Here is a 15,576-nt window from a genome sequence, read left to right on the forward strand (position 1 = left end):
ATATATATATATGTGTGTGTGTGTGTGTGTGTGTGTGTGTGTGTGTGTGTATATATGAATATTACTCAGCATTAAAAGAGAATAAAATCATGGCATTTGCAGGTAAATAGATGGAGAATATCATGCTAAGTGAAGTTAGCCAATCTCCAAAAATCAAAGGCCAAATGAATGTTCTCTATGAAAAGTGGACACTGATCCAAAATGGAGAGGGGAGGAAAGGGGAAGGGGAAGGCATGGTTAAAATGGAGGAACTTTGGGCAAAAGGGAGGGAGAGTGGGGAGGATGCGGGGGGCAGGAAAGATTGTGGAATGAGATAAACATCATTACCCTAGGTACATGTAAGACTGTACATAGGGTGCCATGCTACATCATGTACAACCAGAGAAATGAAATGTTGTGCTGCAGTTGTGTACAATGAATCAAAATGCATTTTGCTGTCATATATACCTAATTAATATAAAAATTAAAAAAAAAACTATCAAAGTCCTGAACTCATGTTTATATTATGTATCTTCATGTAATATGAGTGTGTGTTTATCATCTTCTCCATAAGTCAAATGGGTAAATCTTTTTTGAGCATTAAAATTTTAGGCCACAGGTCATCAGAAAATGGCTTGAATTTCTTGTAATTTAAAGAGAAAGGAAGAAACTTAATCTCTGTTTAGCAGAACCAAACTTGGGGCCACCTAGCCATTTCACAGTGATCTGGGCCTGAGTTTGTATCTTTCCAAGCATTCACTGCAGTAGTTTAAATTTCTCTGTTCTTTCAGTCTCCTGATGGCTCCTTGATTTGTGTTTTATTTCAAAAGATGGCAAAGACTTGCCAGGCATGGTGGTATATGCCTCAATCCCAGTGGCTGGGGAGGCTGAGGCAGGAGAATCGCAAGTTCAAAGCCAGCCTCAGCAACTTAGTGCAGCCCAAGCAACTCAGTGAGGGCCTGACTCTAAATAAAATACAAAAAAAGGGCTGGGGATATGACTTGGTGATTAAGCACATCTGGGTTCAATCTCTGGTACCCAGAAATTAAAAAAAAATAGCAAAGACTTAATAAAGGTGTTTGTGGGGTCACTGTTTTAGGTATCCTTGCTTCAAGACACACAGAGCCCCCATTCACTTTATTCTTTCCAGAAATAAACTAGTAGTACTGGTAATGAACACTACTGTGCCAGGAACATACTCTTGAACTAGGCAGACTTAACCCTGTCTATATAGAAATCCCTGTCTGAAGGCTTGATCAGAATTAGGATGTAGTGTCATATGCATGTGTGGTATGGCTTAATATTATTAAAGTTCCAACATAGTTGAAAAATCAAGTTGGCTTAAGAGCCTGAATTCTGACATCATCCGATGCAAATCTTCCAGAAAATGAAACCAGCAGATCCTTGACTGGGTGTAGACGGCCCAGCTAGCTGCTCACAGGTCACCACCAATCATGATCTGGAAAATACAGTTCACTTTTTCAGTATGGTTACCTGCTGCCTCCTGCATAATTTTTAAATCTGTTCTTTACTTTTTTTTTCATCACTCTCCTTATCTCCTCCTGTGTATGCCTTGTCTCTAGCTGTTCTCTTCTGGAACTTTTGCCTGTGTCTTCTTCTTTGTCTTAAAACATCCCAGTAGCATCCTGGAAGGATCTGCTGGATCATTCTGTTAGATTACTTTTCTGCTGAGCTGTCTGTGTCCTGTTTCCTTACTTAATTCATCATGACTTTTTCTTGGGCTTTGTGTGGGGTGTGTGTGGGAGACATAAAAGTTTTCTAAAGAAAATGAAAATGTAGTGCTTTCTCAATCTGCAGAGAACACTGTTGGTTTTTCCAGTGTGGCACTGAGAGCTGACTTAAGAATACAACCACAGTCATGTACTATAGCACAAGCCTGAATCCCACTGACCTGGGAGGTTGAAGCATGAGAATTGCAAGTTCAAAGCTAGCCTCTGCAATTTAGTGAGACCTTACCCCACAGAAAAATATGGAAAGAACTGGGGATGTGGCTCAGTAGTTAGGCACCCCTGGGTTCAATTCCTGGTACCACACCAAAAAAAAAGCCCACAAAAATCCAGAAAACAAACAAAAAAAAAAAAATCTCATAGCCATGATAGTAGAAAATTGAAAATTCGCCTTTAAGAGAATATCCATTTTTGCCCAGCACCTGTATTAATTCGGTGGTTACTAAATGTCTGTCTGTGTTGAGCATGGCCTTTTGTGATACATTTACTCAACTTTGGTATTCAAAGAAAAAGTAAACCTTGTCTCATTAATGATATTTTAGCCTTTCTGAACATCGACTGCGCCTTCCTAAGTTATGGTGTCTTTACACCAAATAGGCGGTGAATATATATTCTTGCCGAGTAGAAAGACGCAAATTTTGGAAATTGTAAAATTTGAAAATCCTTTGCCTGTAAAATGAACAGTATCATGGCACCTACTTCACTAAGATTTTTATTATGTGGATTGGAGTTGGTACTGGGGATTGAATCTGAGCTATATCCTCAGCCCTTTTTTAATATTTGAAAAAATAAATTTGAAATAGTGATCTTGCTTCATTGCCCTGGCTGGTCTCAAACTTATGGTCTTCCTGCCTCAGCTTGGACTTATGGACATGTGGCCCTGCTCCTTGCTGCACTGACTGTTAATAAATATTAATACAATACCAACAGGAAGGAAGGAAGGGAGGGAGGGAGGGAGGGAGGGATATAGATATATAGACATGTTGGTATATAAGCATATGATATTATTTTAGTCAGCTTTTTTGCTGCTGTGACTAAAGGACCTGACCAGCAAAATTATAGAGGAGGAAGAGTTTATTTGAGGACTCATAGTTTCAGAGGTCTAAGTCCATACAAGACTGTTTCCATTCCTTGGGGCTCAAGTTGAGGCTGAACATCATGGTAAGGGTAGGTAGCAGAGGGAAGCAGCTTATATCACGGTGATCAGGAAGCAAAGAGAGACTCCACTTTCCAGATACCAATATATAGACCAAAGTCATTCCCTGATTCCCACCTCCTCCACCCATACCCCACCACTTCAGTTACCATTCAGTTAATCCCCATCAGGGGATTAAATCACTGATTGGCTTAAGACTCTTACAACCCAATCATTTCTCCTCTGAACCTTCTTGCATTGAGTTTTGGGGGGACACCTCACATCCAAACCATAACAGATATACGTATGTATATATATGCACATAAATACACACACAGTGTATATATATGCACATATCATTTGCTTATATATCTGTATATTTATAGACTCTAATTTTCAGATTGGTTGCTTTGTATTCATTCAACTTGGCATGGATGGTTACTCCATTAGAAACTAGATAGAAACTAGATAGATAGACAGATATAAATACATAGATCTAAATATTGACATGCAGATATGGATATAGATATATATGATACACAGGACTCTATTGGCAATCGATAGATACATAGATGTATACATGTATACATGTATATCATATGCTTATATATCTACGTATCTATCAGTTGCCAAAAGTGTCCTTTTACATATAAGGGGGAAGTTGTACTCACACAAGGAAAGAGATGGGCTTTTGTGTGACTCTGCAAATGTCCCACCAGCCCCTCACGCTGGAGCACTGGCAGCACTGCCCATTCAGCCTCCTTCCCAGTTCTTGGTGGCACTGCCCTTGGGAGGGCATTCCCTCTATCTGTATTTTAGTCCACGCTTCCTGTTCAGCAAGGAGATGTCAATGTGATTTGATGTTCCCCTATGAAAGGCTCATTTCTAGCTATCAGCTTATGCTGTGGGAGACTCTAGTTTTTCCATCACCTTGATCTGGCTAGAGAAATGCCTAGAAGGTTTTCCGGTCCAGCTGTTCCGGCAGGCCTAAGGGGACGATCCTTGCAGGCCTGTGGTCCTCACTAATGACTTGGAGAATGTTGGCAGAACTGGTCTCATGGCTGAGCCCTGCTGTGCACAGCCTGACGGTGGCTTTTCAGTTGAGCTGCCGGTAGCTGGTGTCTGTGGACAAGGAGATGCACCTCTCATGGAATGCTGCATGATCCAGCCGTCTTTCCTCGGCAGAGAGGTTCTGGTTAGGATAGATTCACTGACCTTAAACTGTAGCGTGTTCTTAAAGAAACAAGGACCCAAATCATCTATTCCCGGACATTTTTCAAAAATAGTGACTTAAGACTTTAAATAGCACTTCCCACTAAAAGGAACCAGGACTCCCTCGGATGGCTAATACTAGGTCTGGGGCAGGGAAAATACAAATTGAGTCCAGCACATCTGTGCCTGATGGTAACCAGATGCTAAAATTAAAAAATAAAATGATAGGAACATTATAGAAATACAGAGGAATCTTTTTAAAGACTTTCCTCCTGGGCAAGTCTGGGGCAGTTTGAGCATCCGTGTTAATAATGGATATAATAGTGGCTTGAATAAAATAGAAACAAAAGGCAGTGAGTCCATATAGACATAAATAAATGAATAAATAAACTGTGGAGAAGGGAAAGCTTCTCCTTCTATAAAATGGCATTGATGAATAGGAAAGAAACAGTGGAGTTTAAAAATCACCACGGATGCTAAAACTAGTGGCTGAACATTGAAAGAGGATCAGGATGTTAGTGTCATCTGAAGAGTTTCCCTACAAAGTCCTTTCTAGTTTCAAAAGGAAAATTAATAGCTTTACAGTGGAGAAGGTTTGCCAAATGTTACCCTAACTGTGTGGTCAAGATAAACACCCTAAATTCTGGGATAAACCCTCACCATATGCCTCTGATAAATACAGCAAGAAGACACAATATTACTGCTGGGGTGACCTGCTCAAAAAGGTACCCCTGAATCTAATCATCAGAAACCATGAGATATGCACTACCCATTGCAAGAGTAAGGAAGGACATCGGCTGAGGCACTGTTCTAGATAAAAGCAGGATGTGGGAGAGGCCAGTATAAAGAAGGAGACCACCCAGTACAAAGTTTAACCCTCAGTTGGATCCTGGACCCAGAACCAAGCAATGACCTCTAATGAACTTCCTCTGGGCACCTACCAGAATTTGACAATGAACTGTGAATTAGATGATTGTTTTACATCAACATGAAATCTGGTAATTTTAATAACTATACTACAGTTGTCTAAGAGAACATCATTATTCATAGAATTGACACACATATATTCATTGGTAATGGGATATAGCATTTCCCAAATGATTGAGTGAGAGTGTGTGTGTGTGCGCGCGCGCGTGCGTGTATGAGAGAGAGAGATGATGGTACCAAACATAAATAGTTGGCAATACTCAGCATGTGCTATATATGCACTAGTTAATAAAACTTTACTATTGTATTCGCCAGATCTTTTTTTCAGTTTTGTTTAGCAGTTGGGTTATTTGAGAGTAATTATGACAGTGGCTTTTACTACTTAAGGTCTCTAACAGCCAGCCCAAACACCTACCAAAGATGACTTTGAAAAATATATTTCCTGCCTCCGTCTGGATTTCTCTTTATCGAGAGCAACCAAATAATGCCAAAGTCCGGTTCACTCAGCCAAATCTCATCTCCTTATTTACTTTCATATTTCTGAGATAGCTTCAAATGTTAACATAATTCAGCAGGCTACAACTTGAGAGAAACAGCAAGGAAAATTGATATTTCCGACCTGTGCTTCTGTTCTCTTGATGAGACATTTTATTATCCAGGTGGGTGGAGCCCTGACTCAAACACATTTTCCAAAAGTGCATTTCCTTACCTAGTTGTAAATGAAAATGCCCTTGAAGAGGTCTTAAAGTATTTTGTATCACACAGTATTCAGGTGATGCATTAAACAACGCCATCCCTGTTCGCGGGAGAAAGTATAAGAAAGCCATCTGTGAACCTACTTAATTTGAGGGCCTGAGTTTTAAAAGGAAAGTGAAGTGTAATTTTCTGAATATACTTGTGTGGAGTTTCTTTCTTGGGTGACTAGCATTGTACCTAAAGCAATTCACCCAGTATTATGCTGTTTTAATCTGTACCTCATCCAGTGGAATCCATCGAATGGATTCATGATGTCTAAAGCTGTCCAAACCTACACACAACACATTTGTAAGAAACTGCCAGAATAGGTGGGCACAGTCTTAAGAAAAAGAATTGGTCACATTGAAGATAACCCTGAGTAAAACACTAACCTTATCTACTGAGGTACCTAAATTTCCCTGGAAACAGACCAGATCTGGGCTACCTGATTTCACTCTTTAGGGGGGAAAATAATGATATTATGTTCCTAGCATCTTGGTTCATTCAGTCATCAGGACTCTATTACCCTTGGACCTGTGCCAAACCTAGTCACTCTGGGGCATATTTGCTTTCCGGGAAATTGTTGTCTAATGTGAAATCTCCAAATTCCCATCTAGGATGAGGTTGTTCAGCCAATTACAGAAGATGATATCATGTCATTTGGAAAAGTGGTAAAATAGAGGTCATGAAAGATTTAACGAGATAGGAGATCTGCTTTTCTGTTAGGAATATGGTCATCCTGGAAGATTCAGTGGAAACCCATTCTTATTAGAAATTTCAAAATGTCTGCCATATAGTCACTATAACCAACAGCGGCCATGTTGGTGGCCTGTGGAACACTGATGAGATCCACCTGTGGTGCTGTTGTAGGGGACAGATGAGGCAGGGCACTGAAGATAGCAGGAAACAGTTTTATGTGGGTGCATCCAGGTTCAGAGGGCACAGCTTTTGCTGTAATCAATTAATCCCCTGAACCTCGAGTTCAGGTAGTTTCAGAACTTGATACCCAGCATATAAGGGGAGGGGCTCAGAAGTTCCCAGTCTGCAGAAGTTCACATAAAGCAGCTTTTTCTTTCACTGTTCTGGGCAAGTTAACCCTTCAAGGACAACTCCTGAGAAGGGGAGAGCTGCTTCTCCCCTCTCTTTCCTCCCCCTGCCAGCTGTTACCATGGAGCCTAATTGGTAACTTCTCTTATCTTAGAAATGTAGACATCTCTGTGAAGCCCAGCTCAAGGCCAAAGGCCTTGTTAAAGGATCTGCCTTTATTATTATTATTATTATTTATCATCATACTTTGCATTTGCAAACACACTTTTACTTTTACAAACTACTATACTGGATAAATGTTTGTGTAAAACTTAGTAAGAGTGTGTTCAGCACCTGGAGTGCTGATTTCTTCCAGGCCAATAGCTAAGTAAAATAGAGAAACCGGAAAATAGGAAGTTTAACTACATTGAATGCTTTTGTAGAGACTCTTAGGCTGATAGTCCTAAGATCAATTATGGTGAAGATTTCTGAGAAAGCTCAATTAAGATTTTCTGTGAAAAAAAAATTTTAAAAATTTCTTGTAATTTAAAGAGAAAGGAAGAAACTTAATCTCTGTTTAGCAGAACCAAACTTAGGGCCACCTAGCCATTTCACAGTGATCTGGGCCTGAGTTTGTATCTTTCCAAGCATTCACTGCAGTAGTTTAAATTTCTCTGTTCTTTCAGTCTCCTGATGGCTCCTTGATTTGTGTTTTATTTCAAAAGATGGCAAAGACTTGCCAGGCATGGTGGTATATGCCTCAATCCCAGTGGCTGGGGAGGCTGAGGCAGGAGAATCGCAAGTTCAAAGCCAGCCTCAGCAACTTAGTGCAGCCCAAGCAACTCAGTGAGGGCCTGACTCTAAATAAAATATAATTTTAAAAAGATTTTCTGTGAAGAAGGGGGTGCCACTACAGTGCTATATGTAACAGCAACATGTTGGAGCCTCACAACCACCCTACCAAGTGGAGATACTTGACCTTATATGGGATGAACCAGATACTGGCAAAATGGCTTTCCTAGGGCAAGCTAGACCTTTCATCAAATAGTTGGTCTCAGGGCAATGCTCTGTTGCACTTGAAACCTTTTTCAGTATCAAGGTATATTCAAGCATTTGACTTAGTGATATTAAGTGGATCCATTTGTGTTTTGCTTTTTGAATAAGCAGCAAAATATAAGAAGAGGTATTTTAAGGTCGGGATGAGAGCCCCTAGAATTTACATTGTATCTGATGTTTAATCTTAGGCAACAACTTACTGTCAGATTCCTGAAGCACTGTTTCCTCGCCTCTAGCTGAGTATAGTAGTGTCTGCCTTCCTAGGGTTGCTAAAAGAATTAAGTGAAATAATATATGGGGTAGCTTTTTGCAAACTATAAAATATAAAGCCTGTTGTTATCATTCCTGTCGTATTTCTTTGTGAATTTACTGGAATATGCCCTTTAGGTGATTTCTCAAAGCTACTGAAATATTCCTTCAAATTCCCATTTGTATATATGCAAGTTATTTATAAAAGGTGGCCCTATTTGAGTATGAAAATTTTAGCATGTGACTGAATCTCACAAACTTAGTTTTCTGCTTCAAGGTATTTAACTCCATTAAAAATTTGCATCTGATTAGGGAGATTGACCATGACCTGGTTAGTAGGTAATGAGAAGGCATTGGTATGATTTGTTTTGGAGCAGTGTGAATGCATTGTAGTTACATGAGAAGATGTGATGCATATGGAAGGGTAAAATCACACAGTGTCTGGTCTCTGCTCTCAAATACTTTAGCAAAGAAAAATATGAATAGATGGCAAAATCTTAATGGGGAATATAGGTCCATCACACGCTTCTCTACTTATGTGTAAGTTTGAAATTTTTTCCTTATATATTTTTTTAATTGTTGTTTTACAGATGCAGATTTTCTTTTACAATCCAGATGACTTTGACAGCTTTCAAACTGCAATTTCTGAGAACAGAATAATTGGAGCCATGGCCATATTTTTTCAAGTAAGTTAACAGTGGCTGAAGTACTTCAACCAAAGAGTTCTCTGAGTATTTTTTTTTAATTTGTCGAATTGTTCCATGTTTAATGAATGCATCTGTTTCCTAGTTCACACCTGTCTAAATGAAAGATATTTCATATTGTCTAATGTGTGATTTAAAATGTAAATAAGTATGTTTAGAAACATAATGAAAATTTTTGCATGAATTATTCTGATTTTATTGCTACTTGACTGGTGCACAGATTGAAGAACACATTTATCATCTAAGTTACTTCTCTGCTGAAGCCTTTTGAACAGGTTCCTCCAGCATATTAAAAGGCTGCTGTTAAAAAAAAAAAAAGTGGTTTTCTTGTGTTGTGAGCAACTTTAAAACTTGACATTACTTGCGACTAGATTAATAAATAGCATCAGTCACTTCTCTAAAGAGACCCCTTTTCTTTCCCTCCCAGAAATCACCATGGTAACCCAAGTTTTTGTTCAGACTCTTTCTGAGTTAGTACATTGGTGAACTCCCAGTCTTCCTTTCTCTTTTAATGTGCTTATGTTGATTAATGCTCATAGCTCATAAATCAATTATGCACATAGAAGCCAAATCTGACATCCTGCCATAGATGGTGATGCCCAGGTTTTTAATAAGTTAAATCTAATTAAGGGACTGTGGATCAGTGAGTGTCTTGACCATGTTCTGTTTTGAGACAGGATGCTTTTTTGTGTGTGTGGAAGGTAATTTCAGTAGTAGCCACATGATTTGTTCTTCCATCTTAAAATGTGCCTAAATTTTTAGAAATGCAGAGTTTTTCTTTTTCTTTCTTTCGTTCTTTCTTTCTTTCTTTCTTTTCTTTTCTTTTATTTTTATTTTAAAGCAGAGCTCACTAAATTGCTTAGGGGCTGATTTCAAACTTGTGATCCATCTGCCTCAGCCTCTGGAGTCGCTGGGATTAGAGAGAAGTCCTGCACCCAAGCAGGTGTTCCTTTTACCAAGGGGGTCAGTGTTGAAAAACTGTGTCTTCCTGACAGTTCAAAGGGACATTCATTAAAGACTTCATGACTTTCTCCCACAGAGGTCTTTCAGGTCTGCCTTTTTGAGTAAGCCTTTCTTGAGATGGGGGCATTCTGGTATATTAATTTTACTGCCCTTTCTAATGGATGACACATAATTGACAAGTCTCTTTGTTGCTCACCTCTCCCTCCTAACTACTTCTCTCCCTTCCTTTGGAAGAAAACTCCAGTGGGAGATTTTATGCAAAAATGTGAGAAGTCTAGTATTGTGATGTCAGAAACGGTTGGTTCTGTTATGGCACCAAATTTTAGATGTTGGGTTCTGTTCTACTGGTGGGCTATGAAATCATTTCATTGACTCCTGACAAGCATTTTAAATATAATGAAATAGAGAACATAAAATGGGTAAAAAAAAATAATTGGAAAATAGCAACATACATTTCACATAGTATGGGTAATTTTTTAAATTACTTTTTTAGTTGTTTAACATAGTAATGCATACCGGGTATATTCTGGGTCATGATATAATGTTTTATTTTTAAAAAAATAATAACAAGGTGTTTTATTTGCTGTGGGTCTTGGAAGTTTTCGAAGTTCTCTGTTTATGCTGTATCTTGGGGTGATCTTCCCACTGTTCTTGAACGCATCTCTTTTCTCTTGACTTTCATGAACCGCTGTTGAGTATCATGTTGAAAGAGATTATTTTCATTGGGGTAGAAAGTATTTACTTCTGAATCCCACCTCTTTCACCTAACAGCTGCATAAAGGTAATGTCATTTAACCTTCCCAACCTCAGTATTCTCATCTCTAAAGTGGGGATGACCACTGGCACATCATGAAGATTATAATGGTAATTGAACGAGTTACTGGTATGATTCCTGGTACATAGTATGCTCTTGGTAAATGCCACATGTTCTTTATCACACCATCCATCTGTTTCTGTGGGCTGGGGACCCTAAGATGTCCATGTGTTCTTTTCATGAGCAGAAGTATATTCTGGCATACCCTGTTGGGAGATGGCCTGGATTCATCAGGACCCTTCTTGTTCCTAAACCATGATTCATTTGCCTTTGATAATATTGGCATCATCTAAGCCACTTGAAAACAGTTCCCACTTACCTACCTAACCCGAGTTTTCTGTCATTTCCCTCTTGCATACTGCTTTTTATGTAGCTGAGCCTCTATTTACCTCTCCCCTTTCTCTGTCACACCCATCTATGTCCAGACCAACCACATCCTACTTTATCAGACACTTTTCTTATACAAAAAATAAAAATTTTAAATGTTTTTAAATGCTTTCCGTTTTAAATGCTTTTAAATGCTTTCCGTTTTTTTCCAGCTCTGTAAACACTTGTTAAATATAAGACCAATTAACAGTCTTGGACAGGCAAACCAGCGAAATACTTCACTGTGAAATCTGGGTTTTGAATTTTTAAAGAATTTCTAGGACAGGGCTTCTAGTTTGAATATGAAGAAATTTTAATGTGTATTTCACTTGTTTGGTCCTTTTCTAAAATTTGGCTTGCTATTCTGTAGACACAAAATAGAGGGCAGATAATAAAAACTAAAACAGAATTTTATTTAGACAGCAGCTGTGTTGAGCTGCTCCCTTTGTTTTCCTTGTAAGTCAGTCCACATGTGTGTTTATACACTTGGGTTCACACTGTGTCATGCAATGGAAAGAAAAAAAGTATTATTGTTATTTTAATTTGGCAGTCTACTTAGTTCCCATATTTTAAGATCTTTGTATTTTGAATCTTTCTGTAAGAATAAGTTTGAGAGTTTGGTGTTTCTCTCCAAAGTAAAGAAATCTTTATATGCATGTATGTGTGTATGTGTGTGTGTATATATTTATATATTCCAAATTCAAACCATCTTAAGTTTTGGCATTAAAGAAGTGTTTATTGTCTATTCAGCACAGGGTCTGTGCCAGAAATGGTGGTATTTGCTACATTAAGTGTAATGAATGTAACAGTCTACTAGGACCTGTCACAATCCCTTGTGACAATGGCTGAAAGGAGGCAACAGAGACCTTCCTCTACCTCTAAAGCAGCTAGAGACTGACTTGGTGCTCAAAAACCTACATGTTCATTGCCCAGGGTTTCATGATGCAAATGGCCTGCAGATACGTGTCCAGGCAAGCCCAATTTCCATGGAGATCTTGGAGTCCAGGTGTTGACACACCATACCCAATAATGATTTTTTTTTAACTTTCAGTTTTTCATTGTTTCTATTTTCTTCCTCCCCCCACCCAATGTATATTTATTGTTTGGGGTAATTTTGGTGCTCTCTCTGCCTTTTCTGTGATGAGAGATGATAAAGTTAGTCATGTTACCTGAACACTTTAAGAATCACAAACCTGATGGGCACATGGTCAACAGAGGAACCTGATGTTGGCCTAGACTTGAGGTCGCCTGCTTGTGGCTTATAGGCATGATGTGTGGAACCTCTTCAGTGTTTAAAATTCTTTCCTTCAGTTAAATATGGGAGGTTTGACCTAAAAGGATCTTTATGATCTAGCAGTGACCAAGATCAGAGTGCTGGCTGTGTATGGTGGAGGGGGTGAGGTCTCCAAGTGGGCTTCTTCATTCAGCAAGGACCTGGCATGAACCCTGGCAACTCTGAGTGGCAGCTGACATTTGTTGGAAACAGAGTTGAAGAGTGGTTGCAGTGTTGAAAGGTGGTGAGCCAGGACTCCCTGTGTGAACACTGGGAGGGAAGGAAGGACCCTTCCATGGTAGAAGGTGGAGAATCATGGCAGTCACATAGGGTTGTACACCTCTTGGCCCTCAGAGCTATAGCAGGTGAATTGCATTCATAGCCTCTGTTGAGTGGAATATTCCTAAAGTATAACAATGTGTATGGAGGAAGGGTCACCTTTAAATTTTTTTTTTTAGTTGTTGATGGGCAAAATACCTTTATTTTATTTATTTATTTTTATGCGGTGCTGATGATCAAACCCAGTGCCTCACACATGTTAGGCAACCTCTCTGACACTGAGCTACACTCCCAGCCCAAATTATCACCTATTTCTAGTCTACACAAATCAGCTTTGTTCTATCAGCCCTCTTGAAGTAGGATAGGAGATAGATAAAGTAAATTTAAAGGATTTTTAAGAAGAATTAAATTTGAAATAAACAACTGGCAAGGAATCAAGGCATTTGTTGTTACACCACTCAAGAGAATGAAGACACATTTAGGTGATTAATATGTGTGCAAAAATTAAAATAATTGTGTTTTTTTTTTTAAAGTAGAGTCTCCATTATTCTTTCCTGTTAACTTGATTTGCATTCTTTAGAAATGGAAAATACCAGAAGCTAAAGTGCTCTTTGGAAATATCCTATTATTCTAATATCCTACATGGTTAAATACAGAAACTGAGGTTTACATGAAATTCAGTCAGTGGGATAATTAAGCAATTTGTGGAAAGGTGTATTTTGTTTTTAACGTAATTCACAAAAAGACTTAGTTGTCTCTAATTTAGTTTATAGAATATCCATTTTCAAAATGACCTTACCTTTTAATAGGCCTATATTTTTTAGACCCAGGCATGATCATCATCCTTTGAAGTGAGTTCTGATTGTTTCTCTCTTCCAATCTGTTTCTTTTACCATTTCTCATTTAACACTCTTTTGACCATGACGTCTGACCATGCCACCATCTTGATGGGTTTGAAATCTGTTGCTTGTAGAAGTGTGGCATCCCCGTTCTACAGGTTTACATATCTGTGTTTCTTCATGAAGAATATTGATTATCACTGAGTTTATGATTTGGCGGGAAGGTCCCATCTGTTTCATTACCCGATTGTGATATGAGTACCCAACATTTATATTCGTGGAATACATGAACCTTTGGACTAATAAATGCACAATTGTTTCAGAGCATCTACATTAAGCGATTTTTCTCATATGACCCTCTCTCTTTTTGGGTGTAGTTACTTCTGTATCTTTGATTCATATGCAAAGATATAAAATTATTATGATATATGTATGTATAAGCATAGTTAATAAGTCCCTCCCTCCCCCCCACTTTCTTTCTTTCTTTCCCTGGATTGAACCCAGGGGCACTCTACCACTGAGCTGCATCCCCCCACCCTTTTTTTATTTTTAATTCTGAGACAGGGTCTCACTAAATTGCTGGGGCTGGCCTTGATCTTGCTGTCCTCCTGCCTCAGCCTCCCTACTCACTGGGATTACAGGTGCGCCACCACACCCATCAACAGGTGTATTCTGACACAATTCAGAAATAAATAAATTGCATCTGCTTATAGATCACCTTTTTTAAAGTATATCTTTTTAACAACCCATCTCCAGCAACTCCGTTGATCTCTTCATTTCTCATTAGTGTTTCTGGTTCTACTGAGCTGAGCCCCTTTTTGTTAGTATTTTTTCCTTTCTTTTAAATTCTACCCAGAATTTGACCGCAGTCCGTTGGTTTTCCCTTAAGTCTCTAGAGCCGCTTGCCCTCTTTTCGTTTCTGTCCTTATGTTGCCGTTGCAAGGAAACTTGAGGACTCAAATGTCTCACAAGTTGCTAACCCATTCTTTATACCCCGTCGGCGCTACAGACTGCTTAATTCTTTTCCTCCATCTGGAGAGGCTTCGTAATTAAACGAAATGGCAGCACCTGGGATTATTTATAGACATGGAGAAGGCAGGAGGAGTTCTCGATGACTCATCCATCCAGAGCTGGCAAGGGAACCTGGGTCCCCACTTCCCTGCCTTCCCCCCTCCACACCCGCCTCTCGAAGTAGATGTGATTTGTCCTTCCTTTGACCTCTGGTGACTCCTAGCATCCATCTGGCACTGAACCTGTTACTGTTCTTGCCTTCACAGCCTTTATCCTCTGAGATCATTGAGGACCAGGTTTGCCTGTCACTGTGTCTTTTGCTTGTCCTTAACACTGTGACTTGATTGTGCAAATACTTACCTGACCTTGGTGGAAACATGTTTAGACTCTTTTCATCTGAGTTGGAATGAGACATGCTGATAGCCTACCCATGAAGGAGTTTTAGAAACAGGGACATGGAGAAGTAGGACCTGAGAATGCTAGAACTTAAGGGTCTGCATCTTGCTCCTCTTCCACCCACATTTCCCTAACCCTCACACAATGGCTTGCTGTAAGGGTTCCTCGGGAAATATGTGCTCAGGAGGCTGGAGTTCAAGGAAACTGCTCAGGGTCCTGCCACACCATGAATAATGTGTAGTTTTGGAAAAGCACCATCTAGATGAATATGTAAACATCACCCCCCCCCCCAAAAAAAAAATGGTGGTTTTTTTGAGATGGGTAAGGACATTAAACATGAAGGTGCACATCTGATGAGTCATTAGGATCACTGTGACCCAGGACTTCATGAGGTCTAACATTTTGAAGGAATGTTTCTCCATATTTATGTTTGTAATTGTGAAAAAGCAACAGGGATTTGGGGGGATTGAACCCGGGGGTGCTTTACCACTGAACCACATTTCCAGACCTTTTTAATTTCTATTTTGAGTCTTGGTAAGTTGCTGAGACTGGCCTTCAACTTGCCATCTTCCTGTCTCAGCCTCCCAAGTAGCTGGGATTACAGGTGTGCACCATCACACCTAGTGAATTTAACAAATCTTAAAGTGGTAGTGCATCCAGAGGGCCTAATGGAGTATTTTAGTGTCAAGAATATCTGGGTAAAGCCAGGTACTGTGGTGCATGCCTGTAATCCTAATGGAGTATTTTAGTGTCAAGAATATCTGGGTAAAGCCAGGTACTGTGGTGCATGCCTGTAATCCCGGTGGTTAGGGAGGCTGAGGCAGGAGGATCGCCAGTTCAAAGCCAGCCTCAGCAACTTATCAA

The 15,576-nt window shown here is 39.4% G+C and overlaps 1 protein-coding gene across 2 annotated transcripts in view; it reads left to right on the forward strand.

The window, feature by feature from the left end:
• Ptprg (protein tyrosine phosphatase receptor type G) overlaps positions 1-15,576 on the forward strand; it is a 708,054-nt gene that overhangs the window by 490,570 nt on the left and 201,908 nt on the right. For both annotated transcript variants that reach the window (XM_048801208.1, XM_015494493.2), the window contains exon 5: positions 8,658-8,753. In XM_048801208.1, the coding sequence (XP_048657165.1) occupies positions 8,658-8,753 (96 nt within the window). The remainder of the gene's footprint in view (positions 1-8,657; positions 8,754-15,576) is intronic.

This window comes from Marmota marmota, unplaced genomic scaffold (assembly GCF_001458135.2).
Source record: "Marmota marmota marmota unplaced genomic scaffold, marMar, whole genome shotgun sequence".
NCBI classification, from domain to species: Eukaryota; Metazoa; Chordata; class Mammalia; order Rodentia; family Sciuridae; genus Marmota; species Marmota marmota.